At 35.9% G+C, this 21,096-nt stretch overlaps 1 protein-coding gene across 9 annotated transcripts in view; it reads right to left on the bottom strand.

Moving 5' to 3' along the window:
• Nucleotides 1-268: 268 nt before the first annotated feature.
• Nucleotides 269-21,096, bottom strand: part of LOC144446048 (protein phosphatase EYA1-like) — a 441,648-nt gene continuing 420,820 nt past the window's right edge. For all 9 annotated transcript variants that reach the window (XM_078135730.1, XM_078135731.1, XM_078135735.1 and 6 more), the window contains 4 exons: nucleotides 16,042-16,202; nucleotides 8,644-8,758; nucleotides 4,369-4,591; nucleotides 269-2,977 (listed from right to left, as the gene is read on the bottom strand). In XM_078135730.1, coding sequence (XP_077991856.1) covers nucleotides 2,897-2,977; nucleotides 4,369-4,591; nucleotides 8,644-8,758; nucleotides 16,042-16,202 — 580 coding nt within the window. In that variant the 3' untranslated portion in view covers nucleotides 269-2,896. The remainder of the gene's footprint in view (nucleotides 2,978-4,368; nucleotides 4,592-8,643; nucleotides 8,759-16,041; nucleotides 16,203-21,096) is intronic.

Here is a 21,096-nt window from a genome sequence, read left to right as displayed (position 1 = left end):
AAAGTGTACACAGACTGTAACCACTGTGTGCAGTCGAAGTGTACACAGACTGTAACCACTGTGTGCAGTTGAAGTGTACACAGACTATAACCACTGTGTGCAGTCAAAGTGTACACAGACTGTAACCACTGTGTGAAGTCAAAGTGTACACAGACTGTAACCACTGTGTGCAGTCAAAGTGTACACAGACTATAACCACTGTGTGCAGTCAAAGTGTACACAGACTATAACCACTGTGTGCAGTCAAAGTATAGACTGTAACCACTGTGTGCAGTCAAAGTGTACACAGACTGTAACCACTGTGTGCAGTCAAAGTGTACACAGACTATAACCACTGTGTGCAGTCAAAGTGTACACAGACTGTAACCACTGTGTGAAGTCAAAGTGTATACACTGTAACCACTGTGTACAGTCAAAGTATAGACTGTAACCACTGTGTACAGTCAAAGTATAGACTATAACCACTGTGTGCAGTCGAAGTGTACACAGACTGTAACCACTGTGTGAAGTCAAAGTGTATACACTGTAACCACTGTGTACAGTCAAAGTATAGACTGTAACCACTGTGTGCAGTCGAAGTGTACACAGACTGCAACCACTGTGTGCAGTCAAAGTATAGACTGTAATCACTGTGTGCAGTCGAAGTGTACGCAGACTATAACCACTGTGTGCAGTCAAAGTATAGACTATAACCACTGTGTGCAGTCAAAGTATAGACTGTAACCACTGTGTGCAGTCAAAGTGTATACAGACTGTAATCACTGTGTGCAGTCAAAGTGTACACAGACTGTAACCACTGTGTGCAGTCAAAGTGTACACAGACTGTAATCACTGTGTGCAGTCAAAGTGTACGCAGACTATAACCACTGTGTGCAGTCAAAGTATACACAAACTGTAAATGTGTGCAGTCTAAATATAAACAGACTTTAACCACTGTGTGCAGTCAAAGCATAAACAGACTGTAACCACTGTGTGCAGTCCAAGTATACAAAGACTGTAAATGTGTGCAGTCAAAATATACATAGACTGTCACCGCTGTGTGCAGTCAAAGTATACAGACTGTAAATGTGTGCAGTCAAAATATACATAGACTGTCACCGCTGAGTGCAGTCAAAGTATACAGACTGTAAATGTGTGCAGTCAAAGTATAGATAGACTGTAACCACTGTGTGTAGTCAAAGTATACAAAGACTGTAAATGTGTGCAGTCAAAATATACATAGACTGTCACCGCTGTGTGCAGTCAAAGTATACAGACTGTAAATGTGTGCAGTCAAAGTATAAATAGACTGTAAATGTGTGCAGTCAAAGTGTACAGACTGTCACCACTGTGCAGTAAAAGTATACATAGACTGCTGTAACCACTGTGTGCAGTGAAAGTGTACATAGACTGCTGTAACCACTGTGTGCAGTGAAAGTGTACATAGACTGTAACCACTGTGTGCAGCCAAAGTATTGTTTTATTGGCTAATGAATCATATGCAGACTTCAACTTGATTTTTGACCTAAAAGACAGAATATTGTTGATGTGCAAAGGGTTAAAAAAATGTATGTCATTATAACTTGCCATGACCTTTGACTTTCAATGCGAAGCATGTTACTGTGCTACATGTCATACATTGCTAAAACTAAACTGAACATGTATAAACTTACACTCACACCTTGCATTGGAATAGCTTTGACTGGCATGAAGTGCTATCTTTTACACTTTTACAATAATGCTACCTGACATTATGGTATTTTAGCATAACAGATGTGAATGTCACTCAGGCCACATCAGTATGGACACTTGGTTGCCAAACTGGTCTGGTCATCAGACTAAGTTCCCTGGCCAGACTGGTCTGGTTACTGGACCAAGTTCCCTGGCCAAACTGGTGTGGTTACTAGACTAAGTTCCCTGGCCAAACTGGTATGGTTACTAGACTAAGTTCCCTGGCCAAACTGGTATGGTTACTAGACTAAGTTCCCTGGCCAAATTGGCCTGGTTACTAGTCTCTTGACATTCATCAATCCATCCATTCATTACAGTATTGTGGCCATAGATTTCCATAGCATGTGGCCATAGACTTTCATACCATGTGGCCATAGACTTTCATACCATGTGGCCATAGATTTCCATACCATGTGGCCATAGGCTTTCATACCATGTGGTCACTGACTTTCATACCATATGGCTTTAGACTTTCACACCATGTAGCCATAGACTTTCATACCAAATGTACATAAAAAGAGTCCTTACATTTCATGCAACTTGTAATAAATACTTGATGCAAATGAAGCAAGAGAATTGAAAATTGAAAAACTGCCACATCAAAAGCAACATCCATGTAGTCGAAATACATACCCAGCTATGATTATGGACTTTGGTTGGCAAAGTGATACTGCCACCTCAAAACAAGGCAGGAAAAGTAGGACAAAGATCATGTACCACTGTTTGTGGATACAAACTATTTAACACAGAAGCATGTTTCAAAATTATCCTTAATGCAGTCACACAAAACAAAAACAAAAGCTCCTATTCAAAACTAGTACAAACTGCTCTGGAATCTTTGGTGTAGTGTGCTTTACCAGCATTTTCTTGCACTCATGCCATTTGCAATGGAAATGCAAGATGGATGGTTCCCATGATAACCTTTTAGTGCACTTCAAACAATGTTCAGTCAATTTTCTGAATAGAATAATCTTAGAAATATCATCATGCAAGTAGTAGGAGAGTCTGTTGTTGTACATTTGTACATTAATTTTGTACTTTGTCAGACACATGTCTAACTTTGTTGCTTTATCAACATGCCAGTGAGCTACTACCATGGTGAAAAGCATCAGTGAGATCCTAGCACATCAGGTGGCAGTGATATCCAGGACTTTGACAAGTTATCCAATCACATCCATCCTACTTGTCAGAGATAGCTTAGGTCCAATGCATGATGTAAGGCTGCAAGATCTGAGTGGCCTGAGATCCTCCAGAAGGGAATGTCCAGCTGTGAAAACAAAAGGAGTAGCTACAGTCACAAAACCACATGAGGGAGCTATTCTGATATTCATACAAGTAATTGAGAATGACATAGTCCCCGCTATAATTGGGTTTTAAGGAATTATCACTACTCTGATCACGCAACAACATTTGTGAACCTAAAAGAAACAGACTTAGATACGTTGTGTGTGCTTGTTGGACATAGAATATGCCTCCAACAATAAAGGATTGGTTGGGTATGGGGGATCATATCACGATGAAAATGGAGTGTGAGTTATGGCTTTGGACATGGAAAATTCACAAACAAAATGGCTGCCAGGCAGCCATATTGGATCGTATCACGATGAAAATGGATATGCACATGTATGTCATAGAACACTGTCCTAATACCAACTTTAAATGAAATCTGTTCAAGCATGTCTGAGTTATGACTTTGGACATGAAAATTCGCAAACAAAATGGCTACCAGGCAGCCATATTGGATCGTATCACAATGAAAATGGATATGCACATGCATGTCATAGAACACTGTCCTAATACCAACTTTAAATGAGATCTGTTCAAGTATGTCTGAGTTATGGCTTTAGACAGGAAAAATTCGCAAACAAAATGGTTGCTAGGCGGCCATATTGGATCGTATCATAAAACAAATTGACGTGCATATGTATGCTATAGTATGTTGCCCGTGTACCAAGTTTGAAAAAAATCGGTCCAGGCATCTCCAAGAAACAGCTGCGGACGGACGGAGGGACGGACGCACGCACGGACAGACGGAACCCAATCCATAAGTCCCCGTTCCGGACTTCGTCCGCGGGGACTAAAAATGGGCAGATATTAAAGTTGGGTGATGAGCAAATATAATACACTATGTGTGGAATTCGCTGATCATCAAAAATATACTGTCAATGTCACTGTGAGTCTGGCAGAGGGCAGTTATCAATTTACTGAGTGTGTGATTAAAGGGGTAGACTGTTTTGTCAATTTCATTACTGAGTACTGCATATATTGTTGTGGCATTTGATATCAATGTATGTACAGATTTGTAAACAGTGGTAAACACCTACATTACAGGTTACACATAGACATATTGTAGTCAGATAATCTTCTTTTGGAACAAATAAAATATTGATATATCACTTTGTGTATGGTTCAACGAGCATTTGTGAAAAGAGCTAAGTCTGAGTTTATTGTGAAAAGAAGTGCTACATATGTTTACACTATGTAATGAGACATGGATTCAGGCCACCATCTTGTTTGAAGTATTTGCAAGCAATCAATCAGAAATAAAATACGGTGGCACAGATTGTGACAATATATAATGATATTGGGTATTGCTATATAAGAGCTTTTTACATTGAAGAGTACAAAATTAAATTTGAATTTTGACTTTTGACTCACATTCTTTGCAGCTTGTTCCTCATCTCTGCCATCTCCTATAGCTACATATGTCACTTTACGACCAAAGCGTGATACAATACGTTCAAAACAACTTTCTTTTCCAATCTTTGTTGCACTGTAGATATTCTCAATTGGAAACACACCACCCAGTCCATACAACAACACCTTGGCAACTGCTGGTACTAACTGAGTAGTTGTAACAAGTACATTGGTACAATTAGACCTGTAAAGCAACACATATGTGATGACAAAAAAAGAACAGTGATTATGTATGGATGATGATACAAATTATTTTTCTACATATTACTCCCTAGCTTGATACTACAAACACATACATAGAATACTAAAAAATCTACAATTCTTTGCTCTGTAACAACTGCATATTTAGGTGAGTATGCTTTTATCCTGATTACAATCTTTACTTTTGTTTCTAATATTTCCTAATAAGCTGAATTCAAGCTAGAGATGGCAGTATACACAATGTTTGAAGGAGAAAGCCAACCAAGATAAGACTCACATCAAATGTTGAATGAGTATTTTAGGCTTTATTGACAAATGTTGTAGACTATATCATGGAGGTGTCTGTTGATAGAGACTACAATTCCACAGGAAGACAGAACTTTTACTAGTCGGTATTAACTGCCAACACTTTTGTCACAGAGGGTGGAGCAACATGATGTATCTTACAGTCTGGATGGAACTAAAATACAACAAATCTTCATACATAGTCTCCCTCATAGAAGACATAGTCCCCCTAATATGTGATTGAATGGAGACATGATTTAACTAGTCATTGAGAATGACATAGTCCCCGCTATGATTGGGTTTTAAGGAATTATCACTACTCTGATCACGCAACAACACTTGTGAACCTAAATCAAACAAACTTAGATATGTTGTGTCTGCTTGTTGGACATGGAACATGCCTACAACAATAAATGATGGGTCGGGTATGGGGGATTGTATCACAACGAAAATGGATATGCACATGTATGTTCTAGAACACTGTCCTAATACCAACTTTGAATGAGATCTGTTCAAGCATGTCCGAGTTATTGCTTTGGACATGGAAAATTCACAAACAAAATGGCTGCTAGGCAGCCATATTGGCTCGTATCATGACAACAAATGGATATGCACATGTATGTCATAGAACACTGACTTAATACCAACTTTGAATGAGATCTGTTCAAGCATGTCTGAGTTATGGCTCTGGACATAGAAAAATCGCAAACAAAATGGCTGCCAGGCGGCCATATTGGATCATATCACAACAACAATGAATATGCACATGTATGTCATAGAACACTGTCCTAATACCAACTTTGAATGAGATCTGTTCAAGCATGTCTGAGTTGTGGCTTTGGACATAGAAAAATCGCAAACAAAATGGCTGCCAGGCGGCCATATTGGATCATATCACAACAACAATGAAAATGCACATGTATGTCATAGAACACTGTCCTAATACCAACTTTGAATGAGATCTGTTCAAGCATGTCCGAGGTATTGCTTTGGACATGGAAAATTCACAAACAAAATGGCTGCTAGGCAGCCATATTGGCTCGTATCATGACAACAAATGGATATGCACATGTATGTCATAGAACACTGTCTTAATACCAACTTTGAATGAGATCTGTTCAAGCATGTCTGAGTTATGGCTCTGGACATAGAAAAATCGCAAACAAAATGGCTGCCAGGCGGCCATATTGGATCATATCACGATGAAAAGGGATATGCACATGTATGCACATGTATGTCATAGAACACTGTCCTAATTGAAATTGAAATTGAATTGAAATTTATTCCACCAGAAGAGAAAAATATATACACAAACTCTGAAAGCAACGGATAAAACATTTCTGGTGAGGGCCATGGAAATAGTTCGTAGGAACTAATCAATGTCCATGGACCGTACATGTAGATAATAAATACAAATTTAGGCTGGTACGAGTTTCACAATAACAACAAAAATACAATTCTTAGTAAATAAGGAGAAGTGTTGGTGGCAAAATTAAATGGAAGCTTATAAACGTAACGGAAAAAAATAGTAAAATAAGAACAGGTAACAAGCACAAGTTCTAATATACAGAAATAAAATTACAGTGGCAAATTGAAAGAGACAACAGATAAAGGTTATTCCCTCAGAAGATACTGCTTTAGGTTTTTCTTAAAATTATGTCTATTGCTTATCGTTCTTACAGACATAGGCACAGAGTTCCAGGTTTTAATAGATGCGTACTTGAAGTTGTGTTGACTAATTGAGAGGTTAACCTTAGGGATTGGAAAGTTACCACTGTTGTTAGCACTGGTTGGATAGCTATGGGACAACTGGTATGTGATGTAATGGTCAAGAGTGTGTGTAAAGCGGTTATGGTTTAGATCGTAGATGAACATGCAAGTCTGAAGTTTACAAAGTTTATAGATGTCAAGAATATTAAGTTGGTTAAAGAGAGGAGTAGAGTGTGCATGGTAGTCAGAGAAGGTTATGAGACGAACTATTTTCTTTTGTAGACGGTAAAGTGGGTCAAGGGCTGTTGGATAAGTGTTTCCCCAGATTTCAACACAATAACTAAGGTGGGGGAGAATTAGACTATTATAGAGGAGGATGAGGACAGATTTAGGAACATAGTGCCGAATGCGTGAAATTATGCCAACTTTCGGGCTGATTGTGTTCCTCACTTTTTCAATATGTGACTTCCAAGTAAGGGAGGGGTCGATTGCTACGCCCAGGTATGTGGCTGACAACACTTTGACTGAGATCTGAACAAGCATGTCCGAGTTATGGCTTTGGACATGGAAAATTCACAAACAAAATGGCTGCTAGGCGGCCATATTGGATCGTATCATGACAACAATGAATGTGCACATGTATGTCATAGAACACTGTCCTAACACCAACTTTGAATAAGATCTGTTCAAGCATGTATGAGTTATGGCTTTAGACAGGGAAAATTTGCAAACAAAATGGCTGCTAGGCGGCCATATTGGATCGTATCATGAAACAAATTGACGTGCATATGTATGCCATTGTATGTTGTCCCTGTACCAAATTTGAAAAAAATCGGTCCAGGCATCTCCAAGAAACGGCTGCGGACGGACGGACGGACGGACGGACGCACGGACGCACGGACAGACGGAACCCAATCTATAAGTCCCCATCCCGGACTTCGTCTACTTAATAAAAGATATTATTGGACGTGTGCCAATATGGTAGCCTCCTACATCAGCTCTTGAATATTATGAAGTTTCTTGCATGCTGTGGTTCGACTTGAAATTCGTCCTCGCACACTTTGGCAATATGTAAAAACTACAATGATTTTGAGAATTAGCACCGAAGGTCAAGGTCAAAGGTCAAGGTCTCCAAAGATAGCTTGCATCTGATAATATTGGGTACACACTTAAATGGAATGTCTGTGTATTAGTTTCTGAGTTGTGCAGGAAATAATGATAACTACAAATATGGCTGCCATTCAGTAAAAGTGATATCAACACCAAATATAATGCCTGTGAATAGTTCCTTTGTTCAATATTACTTGTACACATGATTTAAAAGAAATTGGCAATATGGAAACACTACAATGTGTCTGTGATAGGCAGGAATTGGCTTTTGATAATTGATCCTCAAGTCAAGGTCTCCAAAGATAGCTTGCATCTGAAAATATGGGGAAAACACATAAAGGAATGGCTGTGTATTGCAGTTTTTGAGTTATGCAGTAAATAATGATTTTTTAACTACAAATATGGCTGCCATTCAGTAAAAGTAATATGACCACCAAAAATAATGTTTGTGTAAAGTTGTTTTCTTCAATATTACTTGTAAACATGATTTAAAAGAATTCATATGTAAATACTACAATGTGTGAGATAGGCAGGAATTGGCTTTTGATAATTGACACTGAAGGTTAAGGTTAAAGTCTCAAAAAGATAGCTGGCATCTGATAATATGGGTAGGTAGACACTCCAATGGTGTATCTGTGTACTAGTTTTTGAGTTATGCTGTAAATGTTAATTTTCATACTGCAAGTATGGCTGCTCAAATTTGCATATATCAAAAAACAAACTGATGTCCCACATAATATTACCTTTGTGTCAGGTTTGAAAGAAATTGGATATTGCATGTCTGAAAATTGACATAATCAGTCCGATGGACGGATGGACACACGCACACAGGCATGCACGGACGGACAGACGAACGAACCCATTGTAATAGCACACCTTTCAGGGAGCTAATTAAACCAACAACATGGTATTGATATATATGTCTCTAACCTTGAATTAACCAGGGTTAATGATTTAAGGGCAAGTGTTAACCAGGAATCTGTTAATGCTTCTATCTCGGCTCTTAATTGTAACCAAGTTTCTCTCTTCTCTGGACCCAGGACAGCTGTAATAGATAAAAAGAATAATATACAAATGTAAACAATATAACACTTTTCAACAATTGATATATTCACAGAGTTCAAAGTGTTGCACAAGTATTACCCCTGGTACAGACCTATAATATATTCACAGAGTTCAAAGTGTTGTACAATTATTACCCCTGGTACAGACCTATAATATATTCACATTGTTCAAAGTGTTGCACAAGTATTACCCCTGGTACAGACCTATAATACGTTCATAGAGTTCAAAGTGTTGTACAATTATTACCCTTGGTACAGACCTATAATACATTCATAGAGTTCAAAGTGTTGTACAATTATTACCCCTGGTACAGACCTATAATACATTCATAGAGTTCAAAGTGTTGTACAAGTATTACCCCTGGTACAGACCTATAATACACTCATAGAGTTCAAAGTGTTGCACAAGTATTACCTCTGGTACAGACCTATAATATATTCACATTGTTCAAAGTGTTGCACAATTATTACCCCTGGTTCAGACCTATAATATATTCATAGAGTTCAAAGTGTTGTACAATTATTACCCTTGGTACAGACCTATAATATATTCATAGAGTTCAAAGTGTTGTACAATTATTACCCTTGGTACAGACCTATAATATATTCATAGAGTTCAAAGTGTTGCACAATTGTTACCTCTGGTACAGACCTATAATATATTCACATTGTTCAAAGTGTTGTACAATTATTACCCCTGGTACAGACCTATAATATATTCACAGTGTTCAAAGTGTTGTACAATTATTACCCCTGGTTCAGACCTATAATATATTCACAGAGTTCAAAGTGTTGCACAATTGTTACCCCTGGTACAGACCTATAATATATTCATAGAGTTCAAAGTGTTGTACAATTATTACCTCTGGTACAGTCCTATAATATATTCACAGAGTTCAAAGCGTTGCACAATTATTACCCCTGGTACAGACCTATAATATATTCATAGAGTTCAAAGTGTTGTACAATTATTACCCCTGGTACAGACCTATAATATATTCATAGAGTTCAAAGTGTTGTACAATTATTACCCCTGGTACAGACCTATAATATATTCACAGAGTTCAAAGTGTTGTACAATTATTACCTCTGGTACAGACCTATAATATATTCACATTGTTCAAAGTGTTGCACAATTATTACCCCTGGTTCAGACCTATAATATATTCATAGAATTCAAAGTGTTGTACAATTATTACCCTTGGTACAGACCTATAATATATTCACATTGTTCAAAGTGTTGTACAATTATTACCCCTGGTACAGACCTATAATATATTCATAGAGTTCAAAGTGTTGCACAATTGTTACCCCTGGTCCAGACCTATAATATATTCACAGAGTTCAAAGTGTTGTACAATTATTACCCTTGGTACAGACCTATAATATATTCATAAAGTTCAAAGTGTTGTACAATTATTACCCCTGGTACAGACCTATAATATATTCACAGAGTTCAAAGTGTTGTACAATTATTACCCCTGGTACAGACCTATAATATATTCACAGAGTTCAAAGTGTTGCACAATTGTTACCCCTGGTACAGACCTATAATATATTCACATTGTTCAAAGTGTTGTACAATTATTACCCCTGGTTCAGACCTATAATATATTCACAGAGTTCAAAGTGTTGTACAATTATTACCCCTGGTACAGACCTATAATATATTCATAGAGTTCAAAGTGTTGTACAATTATTACCCTTGGTACAGACCTATAATATATTCATAGAGTTCAAAGTGTTGTACAATTATTAACCTGGTACAGACCTATAATATATTCATAGAGTTCAAAGTGTTGTACAATTATTACCCTTGGTACAGACCTATAATATATTCACATTGTTCAAAGTGTTGTACAATTATTACCCCTGGTACAGACCTATAATATATTCACAGAGTTCAAAGTGTTGTACAATTATTACCCCTGGTACAGACCTATAATATATTCACAGAGTTCAAAGTGTTGTACAATTATTACCCCTGGTACAGACCTATAATATATTCATAGAGTTCAAAGTGTTGTACAATTATTACCCCTGGTACAGACCTATAATATATTCATAAAGTTCAAAGTGTTGTACAATTATTACCCCTGGTACAGACCTATAATATATTCACAGAGTTCAAAGTGTTGTACAATTATTACCCCTGCTACAGACCTATAATATATTCAGAGTTCAGAGTGTTGTACAATTGTTACCCCTGATACAGACCTATAATATATTCATACAGTTCAAAGTGTTGTACAATTATTACCCCTGGTACAGACCTATAATATATTCACATTGTTCAAAGTGTTATACAATTATTACCCCTGGTACAGACCTATAATATATTCACATTGTTCAAAGTGTTGTACAATTATTACCCCTGGTACAGACCTATAATATATTCACAGAGTTCAAAGTGTTGTACAATTATTACCCGTGGTACAGACCTATAATATATTCACAGAGTTCAAAGTGTTGTACAATTATTACCCCTGGTACAGACCTATAATATATTCATAGAGTTCAAAGTGTTGTACAATTATTACCCCTGGTACAGACCTATAATATATTCATAAAGTTCAAAGTGTTGTACAATTATTACCCCTGGTACAGACCTATAATATATTCACAGAGTTCAAAGTGTTGTACAATTATTACCCCTGGTTCAGACCTATAATATATTCACAGAGTTCAAAGTGTTGTACAATTATTACCCCTGGTACAGACCTATAATATATTCAGAGTTCAAAGTGTTGTACAATTGTTACCCCTGGTACAGACCTATAATATATTCATACAGTTCAAAGTGTTGTACAATTATTACCCCTGGTCCAGACCTATAATATATTCACATTGTTCAAAGTGTTATACAATTATTACCCCTGGTACAGACCTATAATATATTCACATTGTTCAAAGTGTTGTACAATTATTACCCCTGGTACAGACCTATAATATATTCACAGAGTTCAAAGTGTTGTACAATTATTACCCGTGGTACAGACCTATAATATATTCACAGAGTTCAAAGCGTTGTACAATTATTACCCCTGGTACAGACCTATAATATATTCATAGACTTCAAAGTGTTGTACAATTATTACCCCTGGTTCAGACCTATAATATATTCACAGAGTTCAAAGTGTTGTACAATTATTACCCCTGGTACAGACCTATAATATATTCGCAGAGTTCAAAGCGTTGTACAATTATTACCCCTGGTACAGACCTATAATATATTCACATTGTTCAAAGTGTTGTACAATTATTACCCCTGGTTCAGACCTATAATATATTCATAGAGTTCAAAGTGTTGTACAATTATTACCCCTGGTACAGACCTATAATATATTCACATTGTTCAAAGTGTTGTACAATTATTACCCCTGCTACAGACCTATAATATATTCACATTGTTCAAAGTGTTGTACAATTATTACCCCTGGTTCAGACCTATAATATATTCACAGAGTTCAAAGTGTTGTACAATTATTACCCCTGGTACAGACCTACAATATATTCACAGTGTTCAAAGTGTTGTACAATTATTACCCCTGGTACAGACCTATAATATATTCACAGAGTTCAAAGTGTTGTACAATTATTACCCCTAGTACAGACCTATAATATATTCACAGAGTTCAAAGTGTTGTACAATTATTACCCCTGGTACAGACCTATAATATATTCATAAAGTTCAAAGTGTTGTACAATTATTACCCCTGGTACAGACCTATAATATATTCACAGAGTTCAAAGTGTTGTACAATTATTACCCCTGGTCCAGACCTATAATATATTCACAGAGTTCAAAGCGTTGTACAATTATTACCCCTGGTACAGACCTATAACATATTCATAGACTTCAAAGTGTTGTACAATTATTACCCTTGGTACAGACCTATAATATATTCATAGAGTTCAAAGTGTTGTACAATTATTACCCCTGGTTCAGACCTATAATATATTCACAGAGTTCAAAGTGTTGTACAATTATTACCCCTGGTACAGACCTATAATATATTCACAGAGTTCAAAGTGTTGTACAATTATTACCCCTGGTACAGACCTATAATATATTCACAGAGTTCAAAGTGTTGTACAATTATTACCCCTGGTTCAGACCTATAATATATTCACAGAGTTCAAAGTGTTGTACAATTATTACTCCTGGTACAGACCTATAATATATTCACAGTGTTCAAAGTGTTGTACAATTATTACCCCTGGTTCAGACCTATAATATATTCACAGAGTTCAAAGTGTTGTACAATTATTACCCCTGGTTCAGACCTATAATATATTCACAGAGTTCAAAGTGTTGTACAATTATTACCCCTGGTACAGACCTATAATATATTCACAGAGTTCAAAGTGTTGTACAATTATTACCCCTGGTACAGACCTATAATATATTCACAGAGTTCAAAGTGTTGTACAATTATTACCCGTGACCTATAATATATTTATAGAGTTCAAAGTGTTGTACAATTATTACCCCTGGTACAGACCTACAATATATTCACAGTGTTCAAAGTGTTGTACAATTATTACCCCTGGTTCAGACCTATAATATATTCACAGAGTTCAAACTGTTGTACAATTATTACCCCTGGTTCAGACCTATAATATATTCACAGAGTTCAAAGTGTTGCACAATTATTACCCCTGGTACAGACCTATAATATATTCATAGAGTTCAAAGTGTTGTACAATTATTACCCCTGGTTCAGACCTATAATATATTCACAGAGTTCAAAGTGTTGTACAATTATTACCCCTGGTACAGACCTATAATATATTCACAGAGTTCAAAGTGTTGTACAATTATTACCCCTGGTACAGACCTATAATATATTCACAGTATTCAAAGTGTTGTACAACTATTACCCCTGGTTCAGACCTATAATATATTCACAGAGTTCAAAGTGTTGTACAATTATTACCCCTGGTACAGACCTATAATATATTCACAGAGTTCAAAGTGTTGTACAATTATTACCCCTGGTTCAGACCTATAATATATTCACAGAGTTCAAAGTGTTGTACAATTGTTACCCCTGGTACAGACCTATAATATATTCATAGAGTTCAAAGTGTTGTACAATTATTACCCTTGGTACAGACCTATAATATATTCATACAGTTCAAAGTGTTGTACAATTATTACCCTTGGTACAGACCTATAATATATTCATACAGTTCAAAGTGTTGTACAATTATTACCTCTGGTACAGATCTATAACAGTAAAACCTTCAGAATATAATCTGTGTTGTCCCTAAGTACAATCCTCTATCATATCAGGTTCCGATTCATACAGATTGACTGACTGGGGCACAGTCATGCTCGTCCAATACAAGGACAGAAATACAGTGTAGCCCAAAGGTTAGAAGTAGCAATGTGCAGTAGTTACATTTTGTATGTCAGCACTATATCTGCTGTCAAAATGAGCTGGAGTCATTGTTTATGACTTGCTAAAGTCCTTCGTCAAGATTTGAACAACAGTTTTGCCCTAGTCATCCAGCTGTATAATTGAGGACTTAATAGGATAGTGGTTACAATGTGAATGCTTTAATCCTATGTGTTTATGGAGGCTGCAATGGAATATATGCTCCACAGGGAGTTGAAGTATAAAGAGGCATGTGTCACTACAGATCTGTGCCAGGGGCAACATTGTTAGCACCTTGAGTTCTCTGGAGAACAGGTGAATATATTATTAAACTACCAGTATCAACTATTATAAAATATTTTGCATTTCAAATATTACATCACTGTTACTGGATGAAGATACAATCAGCAAAAGAATATTGTTGTTCTTCTATCACAGTTATTGGCCGGGAAGATACAACCAATCAATCAATCAATCAATCAATCAATCTTATATAGGAGTGCATCATACAGTGGCAGCCCCATTACTTTGCTCTTGCAACAAGGCATTTTTTCTTGTTTATTTGGATAGTCCTTTGTTGAACTTGAAGCCATTTACTTGTGAATATCTCAAGACTACTCTAGACAACATTGAGCCTTGTCTTTTGCAAGACCTTGAAGATATCCCATAAGTTACTTTTTCATCATTGACTTTCAGAATCGCTGCTTAATATTTCTTTGTCCATACATCCCTAGATGCATTCCCATCAAATTTCAGCCCAATTCTGCTTAGTACTTTTGGAATTATAGATTTTTAACCAAAAAGACACATTTTTAGCTCTAATGTGCATATTACTGATAGAATCATCATGTTATGAACAAATCTTACTTTACAACCCCTTAAGAATGTTCCCATCAAATTTCACACCAATCTGCCCAGTAGTTTCTGAGTTTAAGTTTTTTGACCAAAAATCACATCTCTGATGCAATCATTTTCATTTGAACAATTTCCCAACTAGACACCAGAAGTAACATGACCACCAAATATCAAAGCAATTAATCCAGCAGTTTTTGACTTGAAGTTGTTTACACACACACACACACACACACAGACAGACAAGACAGCCAGACAGACACTTTGCCATGCCTAAAGCACTACTGAACCTTCAGTTCAGTTGTGCTAAAAACTTAACAAAGTAACATAAATCTTTACAATAAGTTTGGTTGGGTACTGGTACTGAAAACCCTGTTCACTATTATGTAATCAGTGTGACACTAGACAAAGTGGTACTTTAGAAGTATAATTGGAAGGATTTGTTATCAAGCCAAGAGAGTACAAATCAAGTTCTTTTAGCGAGCATGTTATTTTAGCGAAATTAGCGAACAGCGTAGGTTCGCTAATTGAAATTGTCGCTATTAATAGAGTGCATTGAAATAATATATTCAAAATTGACGCCAATGAAAACATCAATATACCACACATGCACATGTCACACACACAGTACAAGTCTGCACACATAAACGGACATAACATCGATATCATGAACGATTTATGACACATAATTGTGGTTTCAAATTTTAATTGTATGTACTGTAAAAATAAATAAGACTGTTTTGACACATGTGACTCGGTCGCTAAATTAACACTTCGCTAAAACAATGGTTGAGCTGTGATAGCTAAAAAAGCAAGTCACTAATTCAAAGTGTCTTACAGTAAGTAAAACATAGTGAAAACAAATGATACTAAATTGTTTGTCCAATCAAAGCTACATTATTTGCAAATCATTTGTCAAATCAAAGCTTCCCTCCTACATTGTTTGTCCAACCGATGCTTTACCTCCTCTGTTAGTTTTGTAACAATCAACGCTTAGTTCCTACATTGTTTGTCCAATCAACGCTTACCTCCTACATTATTTTTGTAACTGCTGTAGATTTCTTTTATCCGCCTGTAGCGAAACGCTAATTTTCGCATCCAGTCGACACCACCTCGTACTCCTGTTGCTAGGCAAAGGTTAGCACTTGTAGCTGCTGCATGGAAACCGTCTGTAGCAAAGTTATATGTACTGCAATAAAAAAAGTCATCACTAATCTCCATTAATATATCAAACAATATCAGTCTAAACTCTTGTTCATTATCATCTCATTTGTGTTTGTTACCATAGTAACCCAAACAAGATACTGTGCACTCACATTTACATCTTGTCCATTGTCATCTGATGCAGTATATTTGTTACCATGGTAACCAAAATGAGATACCCGTACTATCTACTCTCAAATCTTGTCCATTATCACCTCATGCTATGTATTTGTTACCATCATAACCAAACAGGATACTATGCACTCATCTTAAATCTTGTCCACTATCATCTCATTATTTTACTATTTTTAATTCTTAAACAAATGCACTACACTTATGTCTCAGCACATTGTACTTACAACTACTAAAAGTGCCAATGGTGCTGTAGCACACTGTTGAGAGTAATTTTCATTTTCTATTAAGATTAAGTGGTCTTGTTGCTAGGCATATTTCCAAACAGTTTTTGAAGATTTATTCCTATGCCTACCCAAGCATTGTGTTAGATCTGCAATACTCGGCATTGATTAATTGTTGCTATGGGTGTAGTTTTGTTGCTAGGCATATCTGCATACATTTTTGGAATGTTCATTCCCATCACTTGTGTTATTTTGGCATTACATGTCATTTGCACATTGCTATGGGCATGGGCTTGTTGCTAAGGACATTTGCATATTTCTTTTTAATGTTGTAGTCAATTGCCTACCCATTCCTGTTGTTGTATTTGCAATAAACCCTATCATTTGACTGTTGCTAAGGCTGTGGTCTTGTTGCTAGGCACATTTACACCCATTTCTGAATGTTTATTCACTTATCTATGAATCCCTGATGTTATTTTTGCAATATAATCATATGGTTGTTGCTATGGGCATGGTCTTGTTGCTAGGTATATTAGCATACATGTGTGAATGTTTATTCATTTGTCTATTAATCCCTGTTGTTATTGTTGCAATATATATATGATCATTTGGCTGTTGCTATGGGCATGGTCTTGTTGCTATGCATATTTGCATGCTTTTTGAATGTTTGTTCACTTGTCTAAGAATCCCTTTTGTTATTTTTGTGAAATACAATTATTTGGCTGTTGAAATGGCGTGGTCATGGTTGCTCGGGATATTTGCATACAGTTTTTGAATGTTTAGTCAATTGCCTACCTGATGATATTATTTTAGTAAAATATACTGGCATTTGGTGATTGCTAGGGCCAATTGTGTCAAAATTTCTTGAACAAAATCTGCAGAATAACACTTCTAGAAACATCTCACCAAGTTTCAGTCTCATTGACCAAGTACTTTCTGAGATACAAGTTTTTGACCAAAATTCACATTTGTACACCTAATTTGCATATCACTGATGAGATCACTATATGCTTAATATTTCATCTATACACCCTCTAATGCATTCCCATTAAATTTCAGCCTAATCTGCTAGTCATTTTTGAATTAAATACCGGTTTGGCAGTTTTTGAGTCTAAGTCACACACACACACACACACACACACACACACACACACACACACACATGACTATAGCACTACTTATTAGTTCAGTTGTGCTAAAAATGAAAAATAATACAATGAAATAGCTATGAAAACACAGAAAAAATAAAATGTCTCAGAAGAAAATGGCACACATGAAGAATAAAATTATTCAGAAGACAGTTAGCAGATTAAAACAAACTAGTCCTTAAGAGCATCACACATTAAAATAGAGAATCAACTGTTTCTGCAGAGACCTTGGCAACTGAAAACCAATGTTTCCATGCCAGCTAAGGAGAGATTAAGGCGATTGAATAGTATAATATCTACCCTCATTTTCTTATCTATACTTTGATCATAAAAATTGAATATATCTACTGAAAATATATGCAATAAAATTTGGGGTCCAGATAAGTCAAAGTTGATGCACTTTTGGAAAATTCACATGATTTTTTGTTTTGAATGTGATTAGGAAACATAGCCAGTAGTTAATTATCCTACATACCTATTCGTTCATATGATGTTAAAGAGTGTTTCATTCATATATTTTATGAAATTTGGATATCGTAACCTTATTTCCCTGAGCAGTTTATATGTGTCTTTCTTTCTCATATTATTCCTACATTGACTTATTTCTAGGTAATGTAATCACATATTCGTAATATTTAAACCAAAATTCATAGCAAACAATATCTGTGCTCATTTTCTTGTTCATACTGATATATATATATTATTCTTTATATTATTAACAAGATTGAATGAAAAAAATGGTCCCTGTATTAACTTTTTTGCTATGGCTATAAGTGTCTAAGAAAGTTTTTTCCCATTATGCTTTGTGCAAGTGCGACTTTTTGACATTGTGCGTTCCCAATGAGTAATATTATTTCATTTCTAACTCTAGAAAAACTATCACTGTATGATATTTTATCATGAAGTCTATTCAGATTTGTTTATGACAGCAAGATATCTTCAATTTTCTGTTTTTGGTCATTTTGGGGCCAAAAACCATGATTTTTTGTAAATAAAAAGAATTCAAGGTAAAAATAAATGACAGCTTCAAATCTAATGGACTGATTGGGCTGAAATTTGGTGTGCAGGTACTCTAGGGTATCTGGATGAAAAATTTGTCTAAAAATGTGTTGTAGTATCATATAGCTGATGATTTATACTGATGATACAGTTTTATTCTCTACAGGGGCGTATGGCCAACAAATGTTGGTTGACTGTTGCTGATGATATAGTTTTATTCTCTACAGGGGCGTATGGCCAACAAATGTTGGTTGACTGTTGCGGACAATACGGCAATAGCTGTTCAATTATTTTTAATGAGAAAAAAACTGTATGCATGTTGTTACAAGCAAATACAAGGAAAGTTAGCCAGGTTCCTATTTATTTAAATGAAAGATCTCTTAGTTATGTAAATGTCTATAAGTATCTTGGTGTTTTAATTACTCCCGATTTTAAAGATATTGTTGATATTGAGGCGAAGATTCGTCTTTTTTATGCCAGAGGAAATGCAGTTGTCCGTGACTTTAAATATACGTCACTTTCTGTTAAGTGTCATTTGTTTTCTGTTTATTGTGACATTCCTTATTGTTCCTACCTGTGGAGTAACTTTACTGTCAGTACTTTTAATATGATTAGAAAAGCATTTTCTCAGGTTTTTAGGAAATTGACCGGTTTTAAACATTCAGTTATTCAAAGCAACTGTGCATTGTTTGTAAGTATGTATGTCTGTACTTTTGATGAAGTTTTAAGAAAAAAAACAAGTGCTTTTTACCAACGAATTTCGGCATCTCAAAACCCGATTATTGCGAGTGTCTTATATAACACCATTGTCACCAAAAGCACTTTGTGGAATGTGTGGGGCCAGAGGATTTCTTAATCCGTCTTTTTTCCCCTTTTCTATTTTTTCTTCAGTATATGGAATTTTTTTCTATTCCGAAATAAATAAATAATAATAATAATAATAAATAATAATAATAATAGCCATGTCACGTTACAATACTCGTGATAAAGTAGATTTTATATAAAAGTAAAGTTGCTCATGCAGCTAGGAAAATTTGACTACACTTGAATACATGGACAAATGATCACAACAATCATGGCTACATAAATTTATAATATGGCTATGGTTATAGGGATATCATGATATGAGATTGTAAACACGGAGGCAAATGAGGACCTTACCAAATGATGTCTTCTAACTCAAACATCAGTAATGTGGATATGCTGTAACAGTTACAGTCCGCTGTTTTGTACTATGGCGGTAGGAAGGATTGTAGTCCTACCTCCATTTCTGAACAAAATCATTGCCCTTGCTTAGGAATGGTATGCTTTTAATACGAATAAAAATATGTTCTTGTCTTGCCTACAACAGTTTTAGAATTAATATCATGAGTTAACCATTGCCCACATTGGGAATTTTCTGCATCTGTTACTAAGGGTTTTATTGGTGGGATTTTGCTGTACCGTGTGAACTATGTTTAAAAAGTACAGCACTGATCCACTAGTAACGTAACAATGACTGGCAAGCCCAAGTTCAAGTCTCCAATACACATTTGAGTCAGTTTTAAACCACAATCACTACGCCTTTCCAACTTCTCAGCAAGAACATTAAGTTCTACAATCCAGCGTACGGACCTCTCACCAACTTTCAGATCATTTCGAAGTTTGAGTTATCAACTTTGTAAACATTGGGGAGAGTTCTACTTATATAATACTGCCCAAGGCAAAATATAGCCTTTCCAAGGTAAAACCAGGTTTAAATCTTGATATCTGAAAATTCCTAATCATACCCCACAATACAATGAATCAAAACACAATACTTCTAACCCACAATTACTGATTTTTCAGTTCCAAAACTTGCTTTTGTCCATACATTGTGTATATCGAGCGCAATACACGGTGATCGGTGTATCGCTCTCCTTGAATGGGTGGGGTAGAAAAAAATAGCGCCAATGACTTTGTAGCACAACTGTATTTGTTTTTTGCTACAGACATATCTTGTTGCTATGGATATATATGCATACATTTTTGGAATCTTTATTAACTTGCCTACTCTTCCCACTTAATCTAAACAGCACTTAGTACGTTCCCATCAAATTTCAACCCATTATATATTTTTGACCAAAAAGACACATTTGTAGACCTTATTTGCATATCACTGATGGGATCATCATATCATGAAAAATTCTTAATCCCTGAAGAGCGTTCCAACCAAATTGCAGCCTACTCCTCTTAGTGATTTCGAATTAAAGATTTTCGACCAAAAAGACACCTTTTTAGACCTAATTTATATATCACTGATGGGATCATCATGCCATGAACAATTCTTAATCTAAACGCCCCTAAGAACAGTCCAACCAAATTTCAGACCGATCTGCCAAGAAATTTCGGGGTTTAA

This window comes from Glandiceps talaboti, chromosome 14 (assembly GCF_964340395.1).
Source record: "Glandiceps talaboti chromosome 14, keGlaTala1.1, whole genome shotgun sequence".
In the NCBI taxonomy this organism is placed as follows: Eukaryota; Metazoa; Hemichordata; class Enteropneusta; family Spengelidae; genus Glandiceps; species Glandiceps talaboti.
The sequence above is the reverse complement of the archived record's forward strand: the minus strand, read 5'-3'. Positions and strand labels throughout refer to the sequence as shown.